This window comes from Taeniopygia guttata, chromosome 2, assembly GCF_048771995.1.
Source record: "Taeniopygia guttata chromosome 2, bTaeGut7.mat, whole genome shotgun sequence".
NCBI classification, from domain to species: Eukaryota; Metazoa; Chordata; class Aves; order Passeriformes; family Estrildidae; genus Taeniopygia; species Taeniopygia guttata.
Genome location: NC_133026.1, coordinates 52,264,190 through 52,291,293, shown reverse-complemented (window position 1 = coordinate 52,291,293; position 27,104 = coordinate 52,264,190). Strand labels below are relative to the sequence as shown.

General features: G+C 40.4%; 1 protein-coding gene across 12 annotated transcripts in view; it reads left to right on the top strand.

The window, feature by feature from the left end:
- HECW1 (HECT, C2 and WW domain containing E3 ubiquitin protein ligase 1) overlaps positions 1-27,104 on the top strand; it is a 250,824-nt gene that overhangs the window by 49,371 nt on the left and 174,349 nt on the right. For 5 of the 12 annotated variants that reach the window (XM_041714542.2, XM_072925930.1, XM_072925929.1 and 2 more), the window contains exon 2: positions 17,289-17,346. The exons of the other annotated variants lie outside the window; for them this stretch is intronic. In XM_041714542.2, the coding sequence (XP_041570476.2) occupies positions 17,320-17,346 (27 nt within the window). In that variant the 5' untranslated portion in view covers positions 17,289-17,319. The remainder of the gene's footprint in view (positions 1-17,288; positions 17,347-27,104) is intronic. 12 annotated transcript variants of the gene reach the window in all.

The following is a 27,104-nucleotide window of genomic DNA, read 5'->3' as shown; positions in this document are numbered from 1 at the left end:
TGAGCAAAAGAATTAATTTTGTGTTTATAACAGCCAATTGTACACCCAGGCGAATGTTTGCATATGTAGTCACCCATTTGGAACTGGGCCCAAACTAAATTAGGATTAATACCATGGGCTAGTTCCAGGATTTAGTTTTCAAGTCTGTTTGTAATGATGCAGTATAAATAAAAAATATTCACCTCTGCAGACTCCATTCTGCAGACACTTTTCTGGCTACAAACCAGTGTAGCTGCAACAATCAGGCACCATCAGGTAAACGTGCACAGTGGAAATAAGGGTACATTGGGTAGAACTGTCATTGACACAAATCTGGTGCATGTGTAATGTTAAGAAACAGGCTAGGCTGTGTAAGAGGCTGTAGATAAGACTGCCCCAAGCATCTCTTCTTTTTCAAGCTTTTCCATTCCACACTGCTTGACCAGCAGCTGTGCAAATGAGGAGATGGGCTATTTCCAGGAGACAGCCACTTCAGTTCAAACCTCCAGACGATAACACGCCTTTTAAGAGTAATAATAGCTGCCAGCCATTGAGGGCCTCAGGGGATGGGATCTTGACATGCTGCATGACATTCAAGAAGCCTGCCTGATGTTCTGTGTCAAGTTGAATGCCCAGGCTTGAAGTGCAGTGCTGGAGGCGGTAGGGGCAAAAGACTTGTCTCTTGATTTAAATTGAATCACAGAATCACAGAATAATGAGGTTGGAAGAGACCTCTAAGATCATCAAGTCCAACCTATGCCCTAACACCACAATTAGATTATAGCACCAAGTGCCAAGTCCAGTCTTTTTTTAAACATATCCAGAGATGGTGATTCCATCACCTCCCTAGGAAGACAATTCCAGTATTTTATTATTCTTTCATTGAACATTTTTTTCCTAATATCCAACTTAAACCTTCCCTGACGTAGCTTGAGACTGTGTCCTCTTGTTCTGCCAGTTGCTGCCTGGTGGAAGAGACAGACCCCCACCTGTCTACAACCTCCCTTCAGGAAGCTGTAGAGAGCAGTAAGGTCACCTCTAAGCCTCCTCTTCTCCAGGCTAAACAACCCCAACTCCCTCAAACGTTCCTCATAGTGTTTGTGTTCCAAGCCCCTCACCAGCCTCGTTGCCCTCCTCTGGATGCGCTCAAGCATCTCTATGTCCTTCCTGAACTGAGGGGCCAAGAACTGGACACAGTACTCAAGATGTGGTCTCACCAGCGCCAAGCATAGGGGAAGAATAACCTCCCTACTCCCTCTGGTCACACAATTCCTAATGCAGGCCAGGATGCCCTTGGCCTTCTTGGCCACTGAGGCACATTGCTGGCTCATATCCAACCGGCTGTCACCAGCACCCCCAGGTCCCTTTCTGCCTGGACACTGTCCAGCCATACTGTCCCTAATCTGTAACACTGTAGGGAATTTTTGTGTCCAAAATGTAGAACTCGGCACTTAGACTTATTAAACTTCATGCTGTTGGACTCTGCCCATCCGTCCAATCAATCAAAATCTCTCTGCAGAGCCCTTCTTCCTTCCAGCAGATCAACACAAGCTTGCAGCTTAGTATCGTCTGCAAATTTACTAATGAAGGATTCAATGCCCTCATCCATGTCATCTATAAAAATATTAAATAGAACTGGCCCCAGCACAGACCCCTGAGGGACACCACTGGTGACTGGCACCAGCTGGATGCAGCACCGTTCACCACCACTCCCTGGGCCCGGTCATCCAGCCAGTTCCTAACCCAGCGAAGGGTGCTCCCATCCAACCCATGGGCTGCAGCTTTTCCATCAGTATGCTATGTGAAACAGTATCAAAGGCCTTGCTGAAGTCTAAATAGACAACATCCACAGCCTTTCCTGCATCTACCAGACGAGTCACCTGGTCATAGAAGGTGACCAGGCTGGTCAGACATGACCTACCCTTTGTAAACCCATGCTGACTGGGTCTGATACCCTGACCATCCTGTAAGTGCTGTGTGATAGCACTAAGTATGAACTGTTCCATTATCTTACCTGGTACTGAGGTCAGGCTAACTGGCCTGTAATTACCAGGATCCTACTTCCTACCTTTTTTGTAAATGGGTGTCACATTGGCCAGTTTCCAATCATCCAGCACCTCACCAGTGAGCCATGACTCCTGATAAATGATGGAGAGCAGCTTCGCAAGCTCATCTGCCAGCTCCCTCATCACCCTAGGGTGGATCCCATCTGGTCCCATTGATTTATAAATATCCAAGTGTCCCAGTAGTTCTCTAACAGCCTCCTCTTGGATAACAAGAGGACCATTCTGCTCCCTGGCACCACCTACCAATCCCTGAGGACAGTTGTCTTGAGGACAAGCTGCCTTACCACTAAAGACTGAGGCAAAGAAGGCATTAAGCATTTCCGCCTTTTCCTCATCTTTAGTTACCAGGTTGCCTACCTCATCCAATAAGGAACCAAGGTTGGTTATACCCTTCCTTTTACCATTAATATATTTGTAAAAACTTTTTTTATTATTTTTAACAGAAGTTGCCAAGTTAAGTTCAAACTGAGATTTGGCCTCCCTAATTTTTTTCCTACATTCCCTAGCAGCTCCCTTAAATACTTCCTGAGAAGTATTGGATATTGCATCATTCTCATACTTAGCATCTTCTGCAGCTGGGCACCCCAGACTGTCTGGTGGACAAGGGGTTAGACAGGTTTTCATCTGCTGCCCTGTCCCTCTCTCTACAGTGACTGCGGCAGAATTAGGCTCCTAAAAGAGCCCAGAATAGTGCTGTCTGCCATCCCTTAACATGTCCACACTGATCTTAGAGGATCATATACTGCGTTCTCCTAAGTGGTGAGAACAGACTGAGACTCGTACACACCAAGTGTGGTCTCCTGCCACAGGCCACAGGAAGTATCAGCAGAACCCTATGTCTGCCCGCATTGTTTGCAGTCAGACAGTGATGTGGTCTCTAGAGAGGGAGGTAGTCTTAGTTTTAACAAACCTGGTGATTAGGCTCAGACTAGCCTAAACAAGAAAGTGATGTAATTTCCTTTTCTATTACTGGAAGATAGTTCCAACATATACATTTTCAGAGATTTTAATGTCAAAAGTGGAACAAACACACTTACTGTGCTATATCATCTTATTTAGGATAGCTAAGGGGTACCAAAAGAATAGAAGAATAAACCATAACAAGGAAATTATTGTGCATAATAAGTGTTATTAAGAAAGAGGGAGTTAACTTGTTGTTTTGAATCGAGGGAATCAGAATCGTTACTCTGATTATTATTTTTTAATTGATTTCTACATTTTAATGTTCTTTAGGGTCAGATGGCTCTCTGGTGTGAAATCTTGGCATCAGATGAAATACTGATGCTTTTATCTTAGCTGCAAATCTAATAGAAAAATTAGTGTACTGGAGATTGTTTAAGTTAGTTGTTCATACATTTTCTTCAATTATGAATAAGCCAAACATAAAGTTTTGTAGGCCTAATGGCATCCAATAAAGTTATCTTAATAGTAGTGCATAGTTTTGACTGTAGACACAGTCAAATATGTGTGATGAGACAAATACCAGATGATGACTTGTTTGCTGCCTACCATTGATTATTTCATTGATTTTTTTCTTTGCTATGTCGTGGAGGAATCTCATTTTCAATGTAATAGAACAATACTATAAACAAGCAGGATGTCTAAAAGGGCCTATAAACCTGTGTTTTTGAGAACATGTCCATGCAACTGAGGTGGAATGATTTGAGGCATAGCCTGAGGCAAGCAGAGAGAAGGTACTGCACAGGAAAATAAGTCTTTTAAGTATCTAAGCACCAATTGTAGAGAACAGGGACATGAGGTTGTGCATGAGTGCACATGCCAGTTACAAAAAAACTACACAGAGAAGTAACGACAGGAAATTTAATGATACATGGGAGGTTCTTTAGTACAGTGATCTCTGGACTATGAAAACATGTACACAAGATTTTGTTCGAATTCAAAACTTAACCTTCCCCTTTTAAGGACAACTTTTTCACTTGGAGTATTAGTTTCACCTGACAATGTTCTTATTTAGGAGCTGGTGAGAATTCCTTCTCTCTCTTATTGGTTTCAAAATTCTCTTTTCTGAAAAAATGCTTTTTTACCCCCTTCTTTGCACAAGGTTATTTAGATTGTTCTAAAACAGAAATGTATACTCCTGAAATCTGTAGTTGAAATCTGCAGTTAATTCAGGGACCATGGTGAACTCTCAGAGAACCTGTACTCCACAGGGGTCATATGAACAATAGGTTTATGAGAAAATCTCACTGATTTCTTCACGGCATTGCAGGTTTTTTATACAGAGAAGTGATCTTGCACAGAAGAGGAAATAAGTCAGTTCCTCTGTGTATTTGATAAACTTTTTTAGGTAAGAATGTCCTTTAAATTCTCAGGGTGGCAGAAATTATGAAATGTAGTCAAGTAAATAACTACTGTGGAAGAGATTATGCTCAGAAGTTATTTTGACTTCATCCCTTATGGAAAATAACAGTCATGAAAGCAGAGATAAAAGCATTCTTTTACTCTTACCTTTGATACCTATATTTCTGAGAAAATTTTAGTAACCAAATTTCAATTCTTAAAAAAATTAACTGCTGTCATACTTGTGCAAATAAGACGTTGCTTTCATTTATTTTTGTTATAATTTAATCTATTGCTCCTTTTTATAGGGTAGATTTAATAGGGAAACAAGGTATTATTAATGGGGCTAATATTTCACCATCTAGAACTTAAATAACAAATTATAATCCTCCTCAGCAGTACAGGAATTTCACCCTATTATTTCCTAGGTCTTATTAAAAATAGAAGAACATAATCAATTGAAAGAAAACTTTCATCCAGGTCATCTATTGAAGACTGTCTGAAATACTCAAAGAGAAGATGGAACATTGCTGATCTGACCCTATTGAGATGGAAATAATTTAGGTGGCCCATGTTTAAAAATCTGTTTCATCTTGCTCTTCCAATTTAGAAAATGGTACATAGCTAGTAGTGGGAAGTTGGTGGTCTAGGAAGGACTCACTGGTGGGCAGATTTCTGTGGAGGTGAGCTGACATGTCCTCAAGTCTGTCTTTTTGAGATATAGCTCTTCTTCAGTGGCCTTTTATAAAGCCAAATGTCATCTCTTATCTGCTGATTCATTATCCTATTTAACACTTTTACCAAGTATAAAGATATATTCCTTATAGCCAGCTTGAAATACTGTGAAAATGGACTGCTGGATAATCAGTGATTAGTAGTATCCAGTAATCATCATGGCTTTACATTTCATCTCTGTAGAAAATTTCAGCTTGTCTAGATACTTAGCTTGCTTGTAACTTCAGAGAAGGCACTGGTTATCTACTTTTCGGGTTCCCAAGAATAAGCCTTTTGATACTTGCTGCTGGTGTACTCCAAAAGGTTTTATGCCAAGGGAGCTGGAGCCATCAAGTTAGCAGAAGTATTTTTTTCTGATTTGGTATTGTTTTTTTCAAGAATAAAAGAAAATCTCTTCCTCTTTCTATCTTCCATTCATAACTTGGTCTTTCGATATTGCTTTGAAACAAATGAGTGCTGCAATCCTAAATATGACTACTAGATCCTATTGTGTTAACCTTTGCCTGGGTGTTTATGGAAAAGCAAATAAAAGTCTAGTGTATCACAGCCTGGCACAGAGATGCAAAACCCATTTATATAGTAGACCCACCTCTCAAAAATTCCTTTTGCATAACTTCATTATTTAGCAAATTATTGAAGTCCAGCATTTAATAAAGTAATAGTTTAATAAGGTGGCATAGATAGTGCCAGTTTGTTGTTTTATAGCATGTGTAGTGAAAAAAGGATGAAAATAAAATGTAAGATAATTTCATCAAAATAATAAGGATGCTGAATCTTGTCTGCTGCCTAAACAGCTGTTAGGAGGGCTAGTGTTGTGGCAGTGTAGTCCTGAGATTTTTGGTGGTGGTTTAGAAACAGGAGTATAAGGGTCTGGTGTTTATAATTTACAATAGAAGCTTGTTATTGCTGGGTGTTCTGCTTGCTTCCCTTCCACCCTCCCTACTTTTGTGCCAATTAAATGTAAGCTGTGGTTTGCAGATTGTGATCACTGCACTGAGCAATTGGGGGAAGGTCTTGCTAGTGTTGCTAATAGATAGTTGGGTGTCTCTGTGTCACAATTCATCAGATAAATTGAAGAGATTGCCAGCTCCAGAGAGGTCCAGCAGAAATTTGTTACACTTAAGGCATGCTGCTTTGCAGACAAAGGCTTTAGTGGCTTGATGCAGTCGGAGGGGAGTAATGGCATTTAGGCAGAGCTAAACAAAGTTTTCTGTCTTGTACCTTTTCCCCCTGTAGGTCTAATAGCATGGATACAAAATGCCATAATAGTTTATGGCATAACTGTCATATGTGCTGTTTGTTCAAGTTGTCTCTATTCCCCCATCTCTTTCTGCCCTAGCCAAATAATGGTTCTAAATAGACCCTGAAAATGCATGTGCAACTATAGGGTTATAAAAACAGGATAAGGGATACATATGCTGACTATTCACTCATGCCTGTTTTTTTAGATGTTCCGGTTTCCTTGTGCTTGACATTTACAGCCCATTCAGTAGTAAACTTCATTTGGTAAGCATTAATTCATTTGCAGATGTTAGTGTTCCACTGATCTTCCAGAACTGCAATTCAGATCCAAGTTCATTTCATAAATGGCTGATGGACTGTGCTAAACTGTTTTTTTACTTAAGTCAATGTACTGCCAAGTATCCACATCACTAGGAAAATCACGATTGTCAGGGAGAAACTGAAGATTTGAAGCCAGTCCCTTCAGCCAGTTGTTGATTATAGTATATTGGAGTCAGTGGAGCAATGAGAAATTACTCTATCTGAGGATGTGGTGGTACACACAGTTCTACCTCATCAAAATGCAAAATGTTTTCTACTCAGGCCAGTGCTGAGTCCCAGTGGCACGACTCTAGAAGGAGTTTGGCAGCTGCTGTTCCTGCAGGTGTCCCAGAACATGCAGAAGTCTTTTGAGCCCAGTGGTTAAACTGCTGATGTCTGTGGTGATGCATGAAATTTATCAATAAGGAAAAAAAGTGAAACAAATAATCAAAAATATCTATAGAGCAGTTCTCCTGGAAAATGTCATCGCTAACCAAACTATTAGGTAAAAATGGACATATACATAATTTCACCACATATAAAAAGCGGATAATTAATGTTGGTGATACAAAAATATGAACCCTGAGATCTTTCCTATTATTATTGGTGCAATAATAGCAACTTGCTTTAGCTTTCACTGTGTGCTGTCAGTAGCTGTAGTGTTACATATACAGCCAAAGATGATGGTGAATAGCCTGACAAAATCCAGAGGTGAAAGAAGAGGTTGTAGAAAAGACTAATTTCCAAGAGGCCTGCCAAAGCAAGAAGACATTTGACTCTTTCAGAACTTGAACCCTCCACTGAGGGTAGGAAGTGATGCTGGAGATAATTAGTTGAGTGGGCTCTGGAGGAGAAGCTTTTGGAAGCTGTCCAGCTTGTCGTTGTCCAGTGGTTCTTTCACCAGGGCTTCAGTTATTGTAATATCATGTGTAGGAATGGACAAGTCTCCCTTTCTTTCTAAATATGGTACTGCTAGAAGCATCCTCTGCTTACAGAGAATGTTCCTCCAACTGTATTTTTCTCTCTCTGTACTCCTCTTTTGCTTTGTTGGTTTCTGCTTCTGCACAGTATATCAAACAGCTGTTCATCTTCAGAGGAATTCATGACCTGTGGATATCCTTCCTACCATCTTTCCTTCCAGACCAAGAGTTCGGCACACTGTTGGTCAGTCCTCATTGCCAACATTCCTGGAACATTAGTTCCCCTTTTCAGTTAATCTTCACAGGCTCTTTCTTTCTGTCCATCCCACTTGTTAGGCAAAGAAAATACCCTGACATCTAGTTCCCTCTTTAAAACTCCTACTTTCTGTACTGAAGGAAATTTGATAAACAGTAAGACTCTGTCCTGAGACCACAACTTACTACAGTAATGAATATTGTCTCATTTTCTCTTCAGTCTCTCAAGGTCTTATGGGGCATGTGTGAGATGTCACCTTGTTAGGGGCAGAAATAGTGGAATTTGCTCAATGCTTATGTCTCCTTGCTTCATGAAGAATGTTGGTTCAGAACCTATGTTCTAAACTTCATCTTAATGTGCCATCATTTATTCACAAAATTGCTTGGGTTGAAAGGGATGTTTAAAGATCATCTGATCCAACTCCCAAATAATGTTCATAATTATTTATAATAATGTCAGCTGTTTGTTTTTAATACTACTTGGCTGAACAGGGAACTCAGCTTGAAAGTCAAGAGGAAATAGAAATCATGTGTTCTTTGGAAACGAGGTCAGATTTTGAAGGAAGATTACAGGTAGTCAATGCTTCCAACCTGTGACTGTCTTTTGATGCTTTGAGATAATGCCTTTACACAATGCTTAAATTTTTGATAATACCTGAAACAGCCAGACAGTTCAGTTTTGTGACAATTGTAGATCCCTTCCAGATAAACTATTCCTTCCCTTCTTCTGTGCTTCTTCCTATTGCTTACTTTCCCTGCTAGTATATGCTGAGGTGACCTCTAATGACATTTCTTCCCAGCCCTGTAAAAAGAAAGCTAGCAAAAGGGATTGAATATCTCTAACAGTGCCCCAGCCTAGCCATTGGCTCTGTCACCCTGTAGATCACCTCGAGATAATGGAACAATTTGCACAAATGTACAAAAAGTATGTGTGATGTGTGGTTTTTGAAAGTCTTTCCATCCAGCTGAGACAGGTTTTCAGAGGATGGCAAAACCTCTGAACTAGCGAGGCCTGGAGATCAAGCCCTCAGTCTGTTGCAGGATGTGTTTCTCATCAAAATGGTTTCAAATATTTTGGAGATGTCAATTTTCCTGTAGTTTTTATTTCTACTTCTTGTAATCCTATTGAGAAATGCCTTAACCTGTTTTCCTTTTAAAAACATAGTAAAACTCTTGTGTTTTACTGTTCCCTGTATGAACAGCAGCACTCCCTCACAGGGAAAGTCCATCTGGCCCAATATTCTGTCTCCAAAGTGTCCAACACCAGTGTCTGAAGAAGAAAACGTGAGCACTGAAATTCCGTCCTGACGGGGTCCTGGTGGTGCTCACAGGTCTCAGTGGCTGGGACTGACCTGCCCTGGGACCCCCAGCCCCACCACCTCCTGCCAAGGGCCCAGGGGACATGGCCCAGCCCGGCCTGGGACCTCTGTCCCTGCCTGAGCCCTGCTGTGGGTGTGCCCATCTCTGCCCCTGTCTCCTGGGTGGGCCTGGGACCTGCACTGCAGAGCTGCTCTGGGGTGGAGCCCTCAGACCTGGGTCAGACCTTGCCATGCAGAGCTCTGGGTTTAACAGGGCCCGACTGCTCTGTTCTATTTCCTCTGCTCACCATAAATTAAGTAACACAGAAGCTGTTATTTGCCTGCCACGACAGAGACTTCTCAGCTATAAAAACTGAAGAGGACACATAGCACAAAGTTTACAACTGAAAATAGAATTTTCTTGTTTTCTGAATTTGTGTCAGAGCCAATGCTCACAACCATTACCACAATAAGCATGTGTAGCCAGAAGCAGGCTGATGTGTTCTTCAATTTAGCTTGAAAATACATCCTTTGCAGTCTGGCAAAGGCAAGTGGCAGAGCTACAGAAAATAGCAGCAGGAATGCGTGCCAAGGAGCTCCTGGTTCCTGAAGAGAATGTGAAGAATCATCAGAACCAACCACACACAAAAGAAAGAGGAGGTGTGTTAAACTAGTGAGTTTCTGAAATATGACACATATTGATGCCAAGCATACTTTTTGCTTTCTAAAGCTCACTTTGTTCCTGTACTTCTTAGACCCACCAGTGGTCAAGCTCAGTGCTACAGGGGAAGACAAACATCCCCAGGGACCTATGCCAATCTACCCCGGAGGAAAATTCCTTTCTGACCTGGGTGGAGGCCATCAGCTATTGCCTATGCACATGTGGAAGACATGGCTCCTCCTCTCATGGGCTGATCACACCTCCCAGGAGATGCCCAAGCCTTAATCTGCTGTACCTAGAGTCATTTCAGGAGCTTCTGAGACAGATCACAGGCCCCTGGACTGACCTACCTTGAGGGCAAGAATCCTGCACCTGCTTCCTGCACCAGTGGGTGATTCAAAATCGTGAGAGCCCTGGAAACATCTCTGCACTTCTTATGGCTGCTCTCCCTGGCTCCACAGGGAATGCAGACAGGGAGCTCTGCAGTGCTCCTCAACAAGGTGTTTGCTTGGTCTGGTCACAGCTATGTAGCTGAAAGAGATTTTCATCCTTCCAATGAATTCTGAGGCTGGCCTCACAGCAGAGAACCTCCATGTGCCTTGTCCATCACCTGGTCTCTTTTTGTCAACTTCCTCCAAGTAATTTCAACAGCTCCTCAGAGATTTCCTCCTGGATGTCTTTGGGCTGGCCGTTGGCCAGTTCTGGCAGCAGGACACAGGAGGATGCTCTCCTTCATCCTGCCCCTGGGTACTGTGAGTGCTGCACGACTGGGTGGTGGCACCCTGACATGGGGGTGATGGGGCGCACCATACGCAGCATCATCTTCCACCCAGCATCCTTCATAGGAAGGTTTTTGGGTGCTGGCCCCAAGGCAATTCCTGTACCCTAGAGGTCCAGGGTGCTTTCCTTGACCTTGGTGACCATGCACTGGGCACAGCTGCTGGACATCCCCCACACATCTTTGGGGGACCAACCTTGTGCTGTAACTCCTCTCTCAGGCTGTGACAGAACCCAACCCTGCAGAGACCACCCCTCTCAGCCATGTCCTTCTCTGCCAGAGCTAATGTATATGACATTCTGCTGGGAGGAGGACCAGGGACTTGATCTGTCTGGTTACAAACCCTTTTCCTGGGGCATAAGGGGGCTGATTTCAGCAGCTGCAGCTTGGAGGAAAGCCAAAGTGAAACCAGAGCCATAGGCTGAGATAGACAAAGCCAGCATATCACCATGGAAATAATGCGGTGTTCGTGAAACCAGTAAGTGCAGGTGACACTGGTGTGGTGGAAAGGTTGGTCATTTTTGGACATAGAAGATTTGGATCTGAGCCCAAAGCACAGCCAGGCAAATAAAAAATTCTTCCAAACCAGGAAAATAGTTTATTGCTGCTTTTACTGTCGTATCCCCTTGTTCCACTGAAACCATGCTGCTCAAATCCTCTATTAAATACACTCACTGACTGTGTTTATATGGAATACAAAACACATTTCAGCCAGGGGTAAAATTTTTATAGCTTGTTTATCACTTTATCCTTTCTGAAAGTTATTTATTAGAGAAGAGCTCAGTTGGTCTTGAAATTCACTACCAGCTAGTTTTCAAGAATAATGCAAACCTAAAATTTTAGCTCAGAAAATTCCATGTTATATAGGATGTACAGATTTCTTTTTCTCAAAGTTCTCTGGACTTTCTCAAAGTCCTCTGGACAGGAGCAGTGATAGCCGATTTGTCTTTAGCCTTTCTCTGCTTGCTGGTCTCTCCAGTCACATTGAGATACGTGCAAGTGCCTGTCTTGTTGAGATTCTGTAATTGAGTGGATATAGTCTATATATAGACTCTGTAGTCATTGCACCAGTTTTGCAAACTACATACCAACTGTGTGCTAGAAGGTTGTTTTACACAGTTTCTTTTATTAATTAAAAAAACCGTTATTTTTTATTTGAATGATGTCATGAGTCACACTGGCAGTCTCAGATGGTTCCAGGTGGGCAATAAGAGGGAAACTCTTCAGTCCTTGGTATCTCTCCTCCAGGCACGTAGGCCCTCTAAAGAGCGGCGTTGCCTTTTAGTGTCCGATGCCATCCTTATCCATGTCAGCATTACCAGTAACAACATTCGTCTTCATTACATGGCTGCAGAATTCATTTAAAAGTTCATCAGTGAGCTTTATGCACTCTCCTGGAGAGTAAAGTGTATCCCCAAAGACAGCAGGGACATGAACTGTATCACCCTGACCCACCAAGGTTTGGTCTCTTGTAGCTTTCTCAGTGCCTGGACTGCTTGGGCACCTTCTCCCATGAAACTTCCCAATGGAAGCTCAGTTAATGCTCAGTTAAAGCCATAGATCTTTCCTCTTTTAATAGACAGACACCAGTTCTGAAAGGAGCTGAATGACACCACCAGCCCTGTGTTCAGAGCCCACACACAAACCTCGTCCATGGCCCAGCTTGCTGGCGGAGCCTGGATCTGGTTGTGACTGTGTGGAGATGGACTCCAGCAGGTTAGTCATGCGTGGAACCCCCTTGACACATCTCTCAGGCTCTACCCTTCATGCTTTGCTGTCACCCAGCGTAGGAAACAGGGATGTTCGTGGTCAGGTCTTTTGAATTTAGATTGCAAACAAACATTGTTCAAGAATTTAGGTTTCCTTGTCCACCTCCACTTCTGGATTTCATGGCACCCATGAGGCAGGAGACTCTATGTCATGGTATAGTTCTACAGCCCTCACCCTCCCTTCCAGCTGAGGCCTGGAGACAAGACCATGACTATCTGATAACTTCCAAAACTGGGCTGCAAATTGAAAGCAATCTGGTAGATTTGCAAATTAGCAAATGGAAGATCCCACTTGAAAATGGCATGAAGGTGTTATCTTTTTAATTTGCCTTTGGTATAAAACAATCAGAGTTTTCATTTTATATTAATATGTACAAGATTTTTTGTCTTTACTTGAAAAAGCTAGAGTGCTTTCCACAACAGATGTAACTCTGATTTTGAGCCAGATTTCAGCACAACTGAGGTTTCTCTCTGGGTAATTAAAATCCTCAATTAACATATTAATTATTTTTCTAATGATATTGTATTCTTTTTGCCTTCTGAAGGGGAAAGAAAATGTTTAATTTGTATGGTGGTTTGTGAGTTATTTAGCTAATTTACACATGCGAATTTGCTAGTGTTTATCTTACAGTCATAAAACCCTGCATTTATTTTAAGGGTTTTATATATTTCCTGCTCTAGTAGCTTCAGCTTGCAGGTGTAATTACCAAACCTTAAAAATGCAGGAGATTGTTGTACATGTTTGTACTTGTTGAGATAGAAGGAACAAGCACTTCTAACATAAATAATGGAGCTACCTATCTTTCTCTGATCTTTATAAAAACTGAAAAACCTTTCAAATATCAATATGTGTAAGTTTAAGAAAAAATAATTTCGATCTCTTAAATGGTGTTCCAATCACTTCAATGGAAAGACAGTGCTTAAGCTGTGCAGCAGGTAGCTCTTAATTGAGGCTGATGGTGTCGGGGGCGGTCAAAGGAAGAAGGGAAGCAACAGAGGGACAGAAAAGCATATCCACTATACAAACATACCTACTCGTCTGTCATTGCTAACAGGACTGCTTATTGACAGAAAATCATGTTTGGTGTTCTTTTAGCATGGCTGTGTGTGGAGCTCCATCTTGTCCGAAGTGGCTCAGGAGTTTGGGCAGTTGTCTGTTCTCAGATGCCAGATCAGCCCCTGTTGCAAGTGGTGTCATATGCTGAGCACAAATATTTGCTGTCTCTGGAAACAAACTGTTGAGCACTGAATTAAATAATTTTTCAAGCTTGAATAGATTTTCTTGCTTTTACTAGCCTGTACTGTGCATCATGGCTGGAGACCTGTTGGGCTAATTGCTATACAAACTATCCCCTTAAGAGGAAGCAGTAGAGCAGCAGGATGGGCTGCAGCCAGAGGCCAGGACACACAAGAAGTGTAGACATGTACAAGCAGATGCATGCGTATGTAGAGATTGAAAAGAGATGCTGATTTTTTTAGTTGTTTGCATTCCAGCTTTACCGTGATTGGAGTTTTCTTTGCAAGACGTATTTTTGAGAAAGGGATTTGAAGCAAGATGGCAGCTACCAGCAGGATATGAGTCTTAAGATTGCTTCAGGCAGGAAATGGAATGCATAAAGATTATATTCATATACTTGTGTAATAAAGAGAAAGAAAAACCAAAGGTACACAGAGATTACTTAAAAGGCAGGACAGGAGGATCAAGCACCAGCTGCGGATACCAACAGTGGCTTCTGTAGGGAGGGGGACAAACCTGAAGGAAATGAAAAGTGGCGGGGGGGGAGAAGGAAAAGATGGAATAATAGCAGAAGCTAAGGAGATGGATAAGAAAACTGAAGGGAAGGAGGCTTGATAGCTGTGTTTATCAGGGCTGAATAGCAAACAAGAAACCTTAATGTTAAATGACAAGTGAGGAAAGAGAAGGTGTAAGGTAAGGTGAGAGAGATAAAAACCGAAATCAGGGAGGTGGTAAACATCAATTGAATCAACTTCAATTCGCTTTTTTTCCAGAAGGAGAAATAGCTTAAGAAGACTCCACTGCTGAGTGGACACTTCTCTCTACCTTTCTTCTGGATCACGACAACTTCATATGGAGATCTAAGAAGAAACTATTCAGCCTCTGAGCTGAGGCTGATTTGATGACAAACTCTTGTTCCCAGACAGAAAATGAATGTGTACACAGGCTGTAGTATTCTCAAAACAAGCAGCACAACTCCTCTATTCTCCTGTATTCCTTAGTCTGTTTCTCTTACCTCTTTATCACACAGGTTCTAAACATAATACTGCTGATTTTCCTGGCCCTTGAGATATGTTTGCATATGCATTTAATGAAATAAGTGCTGTTTAGACTTTGATTGCAATAGCAACTGGCAGACCCAGTCACATTCTGAGTTGTACAAATGCTGTATGAGAGTCATGTGAAACTCGAACTAAAGTGCCAGGAAACGTGCAATCTGAATGTAAAGACAGGAGTTCATAGGTGACCAGAGACAGCCAGCAAACAAATCCAGAAAACACTGTTCATCTGAGCAATGACAGTCTTTCTGATCATAGGCTCTCTGATTTACCTGAAGTGCACTTCAATTATAATCATGATTCTGAAGCATGTCATTTAATATAAACGTACCCCTGAGTAAATCTATTCATATGTAAGATAGCACTTCTCCTATCTATTACTGTTAAAGTCTGAGTGCATACAGGCATACCTGCCACTTGTCCTGGAGCAGGAGATGAATAGAGCACAGAAGATAGAGCCCTGACCACAGCATGGCACGAGCTTTGCTGTCCATGGGGTGTTCCTGGCTGGCTGGGGTGCTGTCAGCAGGGCTTTCTGTCAGGTTTGCCATAAACCCTGAGCAATGGCATTCTTTCTGGATTAAATGTGTGAAGGGATCACAACACATTCTGCTGCTGTGCAAAAAATGCTTTCTGTGACTCAGTATAGGTTTTGCATGATATGTGAGCCAGGCAGTTTAGTTAGGTACGTACACTGGTTTATTTTTGCTTGTCATTCACAAACTGAGTGACTTGAATTGGGGTTTGTCATGCTGAGATGCTTTGAGGATGGAGGAGTGAGAAAATGTATTGCAATATCTTGGAATTGTGTTGTCTGGCACAGCAGGAGGCAGATGGGTTGCAAGTCTGGAAGCTTGCATCCCTGCTCTGTATAACCTGCTAGTGTATTGTGGATGGCTCTGGAGGCAAGAGTGAAGCTGTGGGGTTTTCACATTGCCTTTGAGAATAAAACTTTTTATGAAAGCTGCATTAGAACTGGCTTAGGAAGAGACCTGTGCCTGTGCTTTTATCCCAAGTCAAAGAAAGTAGAGAATGGAATGCCTCTGCTCTATGTGACATAATGTAGTTTATTACTTTTTGTTATGTGTGAAGCTGAAACGTATGTATGAGACTTACGTATGAGTCTGAAACCAGCTTCTGTGTGGCTGTAGAAAACTCATGGTGACTGGTTGTGAGAAAAGGATTTACAGTTTAGCTATTTGGAAGAGTTTTGCTGTGTATGCTTCTAACAGACAGCTGAAAAAAGTGTGGATTAACTCCTCTGAGATTGCCTTTAAAGATGATGTGGCTCCTTGCCCAACTTTGGGATAACCCTGCTTTATCTCCAGTGTAAATACGCTTCTTTAATAAAAGCAAAGGGCCACCAGACTATAGGCAGTTGGTAAATTTGGGACTAAAATGGATTATGCCCATGAGATTTAGTGGCTTGTGAAAGACAGAGGGAGATGACTAAGCAATGTGTACTTTTATTTTGTCTAATTTTATGGCTATTACATGTTTTGAAAATCTTTTAATAACAGGGGAGTATAATCAAATGGCATTGTTTTGTTTTATAATTTTTTTTTTTTCAGATGAACATTTCTGAACAGTTGAGAATCTTCTTAAATACAAAGCTTTTTCTTCTTCATTTTGTGCTCTTGATGAATTGACAATTTTAACAGTGGTGTCGATCACTTGTTGTTTTAAGGTTTCTCAGCTGTTGATGAATGCACAGCAGAAACTGATGGTGGGGATGAATAGTCGTGTGGGCCAACGGTTTCCAGAGGTGTGTGATGTGAGGAGATGGGGATATCAACTCTCTGGTGGCTGAGGGGCTTTCCCTGCTAGTGCTGTAGGGAAGCTATAAAGCATCAGCATGCCCAGATCACAGAAGAGAAGGAGGGAGAATGAGCGGAAGTATAGGCATCGTAAATGTTGCTGAATTGTGGATTTCTTTTGATTTTTTAATTGTATTTTAAAGTTTTATTACTTCATGTTTGAAGAGCCTTCTGTCCTTGCTGATTGGCTCTTCCTGATTCAGACTTAAGTTTCTCTCTTTGTTTCCTTCTCTCTGCGTAGTTTTTGTAACATGTGGATGTTTCAAAACCATTTGAGGCCTGAATAAAGAAGCAGAATCTTGTTCACAGTGTTTTGCAGTCTAGTCTTGGACTATTCACACTATATATTGGACTACTCAAACTGGATATCTGGTCAGCTTCAGTATGGTACACTGAGATTTACTTCCTTTGTGGCTGGTTCCTGCAATATCCATATTTGTCAATAAGTTGATAGGAAGAGGAAATACTGGTCAGCTGGTGCCCATCTAAGCTCATTCAATGTGAGGATTTTGCAATGAAACTTCGCTGTATGAGTCTTTTATTTTCTTTCAGTTTCTTCATAACTTAAATGGCTATTATGCTTAATCTTACACAGTCTGAAAAGTTTATTTTAAGTTTAAGTTTATTTTAACATGGTTCTTAGTTTTTAAAACGTGTATTTCAGCATTGAAGTGCATGACAACATCCAGCTCTACTGGAACATAATGTAGTGCGCTGTTAACATGGGTAAGGTACACTCGATACTGAACAGTGGGACAAATCAATTAATAAAATGTTGTCAAAAGCTTTGGTGGAAAAAACAATATTTTTAAATGTCGCTTATGTTGGTTGTGGGATACATGCTGAGTTAACCTCATTGAACTTTTCCCCAGGAATTGATGCGCTTACAATTGGCGGGTCATTATGCTGCTCCACCTGTGTAGTGTTAAGGTCAGTGTGTTTTTCTGATTATAAAAACCATCCATACCATTCCATTATAAATTCACTACCATTCATATAATGGAATGTGCCAAAGCTCGGAGCTCGTTGCAGCTGCCCCCGGTCCATGTTTAAGATCAAACAAAGTGGTTCAGGTAATTTGAGCACCTTTTCAACAATATGCCAAATCAAGCTTCATTTGAAGTGATCTTTCATTGTTTAAGGGTTTTTTTTTCTTCTTTTGTAACCTGCTAAGAATCCATCTGATGTCAGTGTTGGGTTTGTTTTGTGTGGCCAGCCCAAGAATTCTTACGGAATGAAGATATGGTGATTATACAATCCTAGCAAGGAGGTCCTGGGAGCAGCAGGCAATTGTTACACTGCAGTTGCACGTATCCATGCCTAGGCAAAGCACAGAATGCATCAACCACTCACCTTCACAAGGCATTTTCTGAAACCTGCAGCTTCTAACTGTGAATTAATTGAGTCATGACGACACACAAATCAGCCATCACGGTAGACACTAATGTGTGAGATGCAGGGATGTATAACTATGGCACAATCACTGACTAGAGGAACCTGTGAGAGTATGTGCATGCGTAACACACTGCTGCTGTTTGCATCTTTCTGCACAGCTTGGTCTTCTCAATTATTATACGTTATCAAAGAGAGCCAGAATGTGCATTGAAGTTTATCTAGTGTTATTTTTGTCACTGATATGTTGATATAGTTGGGGCTTTTGAGTGTTTGCTTCTATATTTTTCTTTCTTATTAATCATCCAAATAACTTGAATTCTGTGAAGAGGAAGAGTTCAGTGAACAGCCATGTATGTCATAGGGCACGATGTTCTTCCAGTTTCATGAGGACGTATCCTTTCTGTTTAAAGTTCTGCACTTCACAGTAGCCAGTGAGAGCCTCAGGCGCAAGCAGTTCTGCTGGGTAGGCATTTCAGCCTCTGTGCAAATTAAGCAGTGCTGCAATTGCTGAGGAAATATATGAAGTCTTGGTGGTGACAACTGAGAATCTTTGTGGATGTATCCAACAGCACTCCTTTCACCTCTGTCTAGCTGCAAGCTTAGTGGTATGCTACATACATATAGACTCACAAAATGTGATGAAGAATCACAGAAAGACTCTGGTGAAGAATAATCCTCAAATGTCCTAGTTTATGAAAATGGTACACAGGCTGACATTTCATATGACAATCATTTGCATTTTGCAGCTATTGCATCAGGTAAGTACATCATCAGAAATATTTGGCAGTTTCTTTTATTACTCTGAAAAAAAAAAACCCAACAACTAAATGAAATATCCCCCGCCCCCACCCCCGCAAAGATGATGCAGATTATGGTAGGATTGCACTTTTACTCAAGTGAAAAGGCTTAAAAGAAAGGGCATGTTTAATAGCAGAAGGGATATGAAAAAGATTGAGAATAGGGTTTGTTTTAGTAAAACAGAGTGCATAATACCTGTTAAACTTGTAAGCAAAACCATATTTTTCTTGGGCATCAGAAGGAGTGTATTTGCAGAATTTTCAAACTCATCTGTGGTGATGATTTTCCCAAGTTTTAAATGAATGGATCTCTCACAGCTAGCTAAGTGTCTTTAACAAATCTGGACCCTTACATTCAACACCACAGAGCATCCTGGAGGTTGTGTTAAGTATGTTCCACCAAGAATCCTGCCAGGAATAGGTAGCTGGTGTAGCAGCAGGAAGAAAATGAATTACTTACTTGCTGAAGTATATTCAACTGACTGAGATGCTTTGTTTCCTCAGGGTGGTCTTGTGGTTAAGATAAAGGAGTCTTGGTCCTCAGTCTGTGTGGACAGCTGTATTCAGATGTACCAAAGTGATGTCAATCACAAAGTGCTGTCTATTAGATATGTTACCTATCTTTTATTGACAAAATTCCTTAACTGCAGCTTTGGTTCAGTTTCTACCACTCTCCTCTATGTGTAGAGGGAAAAAAGCTTTTCCTAATTGGAAAGTCTTTCCACAGTTCTTTGCCCCACCTTCCCTCTCCTCATCGTGTATTGAAAGCATGTTGAACTAAGTTTATAACAAAATTTCCAACTGGACACTTTTTTCTCCTTTATTGCCATTATTAGAAAAAAAAAATTAGTTTCAGTTTTAATCTCAGCACGGATTACTTCAGGGAAATCAAACCAGATGCACAATTTAATGTATGGCAATCAGCAGTAGGTACCTGCAAGTAAATACTGGTCCTTCCAGATAGGCTTTTGAGTTGCAATGTAGGCATTGGAAATAAGTGTCAGTATTTCTAAGCAGTTTGAAGACTTTATGGGTACAAGAAGTGTAAGACCCTTCCAAATCCTTGGGGGGGCCTGAGCACTATTTAGAAGTGTTTAAGTATCTAATTTCATTTCTTTAAATTTATTTCCCTACATATGCCCTATATAGTCAACAGAATGAAGTCATGCTCCTGTTGGTATTTCAGAGCACCGTTTTCTCTCCCTTAGATGTACAACCAATATAGAAATGTTACCCTAAGTCAAATGCTCAAATCTCAATGCAGGCTATCAAAACGGGAAGGAAAATATAGAAACACAGCCAAAAAATGTTATAACACAATCAAAATAAGGTCCTATTTACAAAACATGTTAGTGCTCTAGTACATGGTAGCTCCTCTGCAAGTAATTTCTGCCTTTGAAAAAGTCTTCTCTAGATGAGACACAGAGCAGCATATTAACCTTTTGCTTTGGAGTTAGTCCTTCATTAGGGAAGAGGGCTGTTATCAATATACCACTTGAAAAAATCATCTCAAATATGAGTTTTACCTTTTGTTTGGTCTATCAGGGACAACTGTAGCTCGTGCTTTTTGTGAAATGCTGTGTATTTACATTAAGACATACAGCAATATTTTATTCTTTAATTAGAGTTTATCACATGTGGAATTCATACTGTTGTTTATGGGAAAAAGATCCATTGATTTTCATATGCCAAATGTTGTTATTGTACAGTTGTTACCTGGGGTTTATTTAGGACTAAACAGACAAAAAATTTCAGATATCCTTTTGCAGTGTAATTCTCAAGCAAAAATAAAAAACAACAACAAATAAGCTATAGAAATTACTTTTTATAAAACAGCACATATTGGTAGAACCTATGCTGAAAGCTATTTCTCAGACAAAAGCATTTCCCCATATCCAAAATAAAGCATTTTACAATCTCTTTGCTTTAATCTGTGCCTTATAGTTTTGCACTGCCTATCTGAATGCTAGTGATAACCAAAAATATCTAAAGAATGTGCTTTGAATTCTGCAACTTTTCTTATATGTTTGTCTGATGGGCAGAAGAGCCAACAGATCCACCAAAATCATTGGGTGCAAAAGGGATGGTGGTTAGCCATGAAAGCATGAAGGAAACCCTGGCTCTTCCTGTAGACTTTCAAATGTGTGCTAGTGGTCCCAGCAATGGCTGCAAGATATGGAAGAGTGGTTGGAGAAGAGGTGGAGCTGTGAACCAGAACCCTTGCTCTCCTAATGTCTTTTTAATTAGAGTACAGAAATATTGGCTGGGATTGCAGTTACATCTTAATGGAGAAATTAAGAAACAGATTAATTTTTGGCATGATTCCCTCTTCCTGTTTACGTTGGTCTCTACTTGCAGCACAAGTTTAATTGAAGGAACAATTCTCTGTACTTGCTTATTATCTATCAGACATGTAAGGGAATAACATACATTTGGAAAAACACAAGGGTGCTTGAGGGCACCACCAGAAATTGAGACATGCGTTAGAAAACAGCACAACTAATCAATATTATCATCCAGGTTATTAGAGAGGGAGCACTTAAAAGGAATTTGCTTACGATTGCAATTCTGCCCACTATATCACCTAAGTGAAAGGTTGTGAAGATGGTGCTTTCCATCTAACTTCAAGTATTTAGGGGGACAGGAGTATGGGACTGAAGTTGTTTCAAGGCCTGTTGAATTTAACAGACCTTGAAACAACCTAGGCCTCACCCTCCATCACATCCAAGACATGCAAGATGAGGCCTTGGCTGAATTCACTTTTGCACTGATCCATACCTCCTGCACAAGCCATTAGCCATACTTGATAAAATTGATGACATTGGAAACAATGCATGCCTTCGGAGTTTTGATGCCACTTAAAATTTCTGTTTGCTTTACTGGCTGTTGTCAGCTAAAAACTCATAAACTTTTTAAAAAATCTGAAATAAAAGGCATTATAATTTCTTTTGGTAAAATGCAAATATGCTTATAACTTCCAGGATTTCACTGGGAACCTACATTATTTCCATAGTGTTTTGCAACTTTGCTCTTGCATGATGCGAGGCTATACTTTGGTTTTGACATGCACAAATATTTTGATTTTACTGGGAAATTCAAATATGTTCTCTAAATGTGGTCCATCTCTTAAAGCAGAGAAACTGGCTGAAAAATTTTTGAACCTCTATATGTTAAAAGTTTAATTAAAGTCAGTGAATGTTTATTAATATTAAACCCTTTACAGAACTAGTTGCATAGTGAAAAAAATATTCTACAATTCACCAAGAAAGCTCTGTCAAATACATTATCTCTGACTCTTTATGTGAATATATACTTTAAATTGAATTGGAAATTTAAAAATGAAAAATGTAAATGAGATTTTTTTTGTACTTTGCATTTTAAATTAGTCCATTTTTCATGACACTGAATTTTCACCTCTGTTAATTTCTTTGGTTCTTGAAGAAAAATTATGCACTTGATGCCTCATTCAATGTAGGAGAAAAAATTCACACTAGTTTTACTAGTAAACTAGAAATCTGTCACAAAATCCATGCAGAAAATATAAGCATATTTTGTTTAATTTGTAACTAAAATTTTCCATGAGTATGAGAACACACTGAACTCTTTATGACAAAATACTAATTAGGAAGAAGGGAGCTGGAGAGGGAGTAGTGTTGTGTTGCATATTTGATCAGGTCCTGTTGCCCCTAAAGTGACTTTGATTAGATTTATGTTGTGTGTTTCTAATGGCCTTTGAAATACCATAACACCTATTTCTGCAGACTTCTACACAGGAGGAAATTCCCTTGTGTGAGTAATCAATTCAGTTGGTGGAGGCTATGTATAATTTTTTTTATAGCCTACCTTCCTGGGATGATCAGACTTCTGGTTGCCCTTCTGTCTGTCAGTCTCTTACCTAATTACGTCTGAAGCCATTGGCTAATTTCAAGTGAAGCAGAAAGGAGTCTTTGAGATAATTAGGTTTCTACAGGCCTTGGGGGCTGGGAAGAGGAGAGAGACCCAAGGCTGGGACTGGAGGAAAGACAGGTAGAGTCATTTGTCACCTGCTTAAGCAGATGGCAAAGTATCATTACCTTTGCCTTAGGTGGGTTTTTTGCATTTAAATGGATAGGAAAAAGCTGGGACTTCAACAAAGGTTTGGTGATGTAGGATAGAGCTCTGCTGGAAACCAGAGCTGTTCGTTTTTATTTCCAGGAATACTTTTGGAATCAAACCTGAATGTCTTTAATGCAAACATTTAGCTTCTGGTTAAAGGTTACAATAATAAGCTTATCACTAATACTGAGAGAAAAAGTACCAGAAACAATACTATGTGGCTATTAAGCTAATGTGCTACAAGTGATAAATCTGTTAAATTAGTGTCTTTGTCTGTTTGCAGGTCATATACTGTGGTAGGCCGACCCTGATTGGATATCAGATGCCCAGCAGAGTTGCTCTCATCATTTGCCTCCTCAACTGGACAAAGGGAGAGAAAACATAACAAAAGGCTTGTGTGTTGTTACAAGAACAGGGAGAGATCACTCATCCATTACTGTCAAGGGAAAATCAGACTTAACTCATAGAAATTAAATTATTAGCAATCAAATCAGAGTAGGGTAATGAGAAATAAAACCAAATCTTAAAAACATCTCCTCGCCCTGGTGTTGTGGCCAGTTCTTCACATTTTTTCTGCCACTCTCAACTCCCAGGGAGAGGACTCCTTACCTTGCTCCAGCAAGGAGTCTCCTGTGGGGTCCCTCACACAGGAGACAGTTCTCCAGACTTCTCCGATGTGAATTCTTCCCACAGTCTGCAGTTCACAAACTGCTCCAGTGTGGGTTTCCGTGTCACAGGTCCTGTCAGCAAACCTGCTACAATAGTGGGTTCTTCTCTCCATGGATCTTCAGTTCCTACCAGGAGCCTGCTCCAGTGTGGCTCTTTCACTGGGTCACAGCCTTCTTCAGGCATCCATCTGCTTTTGCCTGGGGTCCTCCTTGAGCGACAGGTGGATCTCTTCTTCACTGTGGGCCACCAAGTGTTTCCAGGACACAGCTGCCTCACCATAGTCTTCATCCCAGGCTTCAGGTGAATCTCTGCTCTGATGCTTGAAGCACTTACTTCCCCTCGTTCAGTGAGGGGAAGTATAATTATGCAAATCTCACCTTCAGTGAGGTTTGCATAATTGTTTGACATACTTTTTTTCACCCCTTTTGTTGTCTCATCTTGTGCTGAAATGATTTTCACCCAGGAATAGATTGTTAATGTCAATGAACTGCTTGCACCAGGATTGCTTTCACATGGGAACTTGCAAAGTGCTAGCTTCCCTTAGAAGAAATGACAGGCTTGTCACTGATATGAGGAGAGCAGGTCTGATCTTATGAGTCCTTTCTTTATAATTTTTCTACCTTACTGCATACACAGAGGTGGACCCTTCTTAGAGCCAGCTAGCACTGTCTCCGTGGGACATTGGGGAAGCCTCTGGCAGCTGCTCACAGAAATTGCCCCTGTAGTCCCCTGCTACCAAAACTTGGTCACACAAACCCAATGGACACACACAAATTAACTCCTACACTGCTTCGGAACCCCTAATGGAAATGCCTGTTCACTGGTCAAGTTTTAGCATCTCTGACATTCCAGTTTTACTGCCTAGGGTTAAATTGAATGGCATTTTATCTAGCAAGTAATATCATCAGTTTAAAGTAGCATCTGTAGACCAAAGCATATTTCATTGATTTGTACACCAAATTGGACAGCAGGAAGTTCTTGTTGTACAATGGAGAACAGAACTGATTCCCATGCCAAGACACCCGAGCAGGCCATGGCTGCTTGTGTGGCCACAGCCTTGTTGCAGGGCGATGTTTGTGTCTCAGTCTTTCTTCCCAAACTCAGGCTTAAGGCCTGCAGAACTGAACAGTTTTGCAACTGGCTTACTTGTGCAGGCTTCTATAAATACTAATGAATGAAACTGGAGACTTTCACTGCAATGCCCTAAAATCTAATCCTTGATGAATTTAGGACACTTTCTTGACAGGGAATTTGTTACCAGAAAAACAGGTTAAAAAATTTCTCCTTTGGGCCTTACTTTAAGTGCAGTATTAAAAACTGTAATTACTTTTCTTCTGTGAGGATTCAATGGCAGCAAAAAAGTGTTAAATCTAACTAATGGTCCTCATTAAAATGAAATGAAACTATTGTTTGAACCTTCATTCAGAACCATTCTCATGCTTTTGTTTGTGAATGAGTGAAATAGAATATTTCCCATCACCTTTGTAGATGTTCTTCTTTGAAAACTCTCTCAAGACCTTTTGAACATGGGACTAGAAACCCTTTTGAACAGGGGTAAAAGAGGAAAAAAATAAATTAAAACCCTGTGCAATAACGTAAGCAAATGTACAGCCCTCTACATTTGATTGTGTGATGCTCCATAATAACATTTAATTATTTTGTTGGAGGTGTACTGGCAGCCAGCTCAGTATGGGTGGAGTTCAGAAATCGTACAGTCACCACAAGGCTTGCCCCTTTCTATGTGCAACTCCAGGATTTTTTGGAGATTATAGTCACAGGGCATGTTTCTCTTCTATGTTTCTATTTGGTTGGTGGAACCTGGACCATTTTGCTCTTCTTCATCTGCTTGAACTAGATTGCTCCAGTTGTTATGGGTGGTTTCTGCTTTGAAAATCTGCTTTATACCTGTAATTGTTTTCCAGGGGGAAACTACCAGACTGCATTTCACCTAGCATTGCCTAGGAAACCACAGACATGTGGCTTAGAGTTGTCTTATGGTGATCTAGATGAAAACAGAGTCCCTGAATACAGCTTCTCTTCCCTCATGTATGAGTTTTTTGGGCCCTAGTTAAAGCCACCACATGTTCATTTTTGTAAAATCTGAATCTTGTTCCTTGACTAGAGATTGTAATACCACTACTTTTCTCTAGTCATACTTTCCCCATTATTTTTTTTTCTTTCTTATGAATACAGCTATAGTAGCAGCTTATTATGATTTATACAATCAAAACATAAACAACTTTTAATAATGATGAAGCAGTAAGTAGCAGTCTGGTTTAAAAATACTTGTCTTAGTTTTTCCTGTCCAGGAACAGAGACATCTCACACTTTAAACTATGTCTTGTAGGTTCAAAATCACTAGTATTAAGTTTTTAATTATATCAGAATTATTTTCAAGAATAAAATATTGCATATGTGCCATTATTTAGCATAAGTCAGTTTTTCTTTACTGTTACTCAGTGCAAATTAGGAAATCTTGATCCTCAAAGTGTTGGTCATAATAGATGTTTCTTTAAAAACAACAAACTTTGGCTATTTTGTTCTCACAGTCTCCACAAAAGTGTGCATAGATGAGGAAGCAATCTATTAAGAATAAGCATACTTAAATGTGGAATTCAAACTCTTAGTACTTGCAAGAAGTGTTAATTCTGTCATTTTCACTGACATTGACTGACAGAAAATGTGACAGAAAATGTGCACTAATGGTGACTAGGCTTCAGTGTCTCATGTTCCAGTTTTCTTTAGAAAAAATGAAAAATGTCTATTCTAATAATTGCACAGGAAAAAAAAAAACTCAGTCTGATATCATGGTCTAAAACTAATTATATCTTAAATTATTCCTATCAAATCACATGTTTGTTTTTAGGTTTTGAGATCTCATTCTAAGAGTAGTTGCTGTGATCTGTATTTCAAAATGCAACTTGCTGCTCTACATGTTTTGTGATGTATTTTCCAACAGAATAGGTTGTCCATGGATGAAAACATTTAAAGTGTTTTAGTTAAAATATGAACTCTTTTTTTTCCAGGAGTGTGTTAGTTAGTCCTTGTTAGCTGCAGCTGTTGACAGCTATAAGGGTTTTCCTTTGCTTTACAATGTCAGTATGTTCCCCATTGAAATCAAGGGAAATTTTGCCTTTAACTTTATTGTAAGCAGGATCAAGCACACTCAACTGAATGGCATTTCTGTACTTTTCTGGAGGTAATATGGTAATAACAGGATCTCTATAGCCAATTAATTTTAAAATGTCAGGGAATATTTCAGACTTCATTGAAGGGGAGATGATGGAACTGGGGGCACACTCTGCAGCTGGTATCTAGTTGAAAGACTGGTTTATTGCAATGGTTTGTTGTTGTTCGTAGATCAAAGGAATGGTTGATACAGGCATTAATACTCGACAGACTGCTAATATTACCTACCTGCCTCACTGCCTGAGGAGGCTAAGAGACTGACACTTCAAAACACTTACACTCTTAAAGAAATACAGATAGAGGAAAGAAACATGACAGTCTAGCAGCACTGAATGAAATAGGACATTTTTAATGTTCTCTTTGCTGTGGAGTGGGGATCAGCCAAAGAACCATGAGTGAAAAGAGCCTCCTTCTAGCCCTGCTGGGTTTTGTATGTTTATTGTCCCCACGAGTTAATCCAGTCCTTGTCTTATAGCTGGTACAGCAAGTGATGCTGTGTGTCTTGTCCCTTCCTATCTGCAAGTGTTGGGACAGTAGTATTGA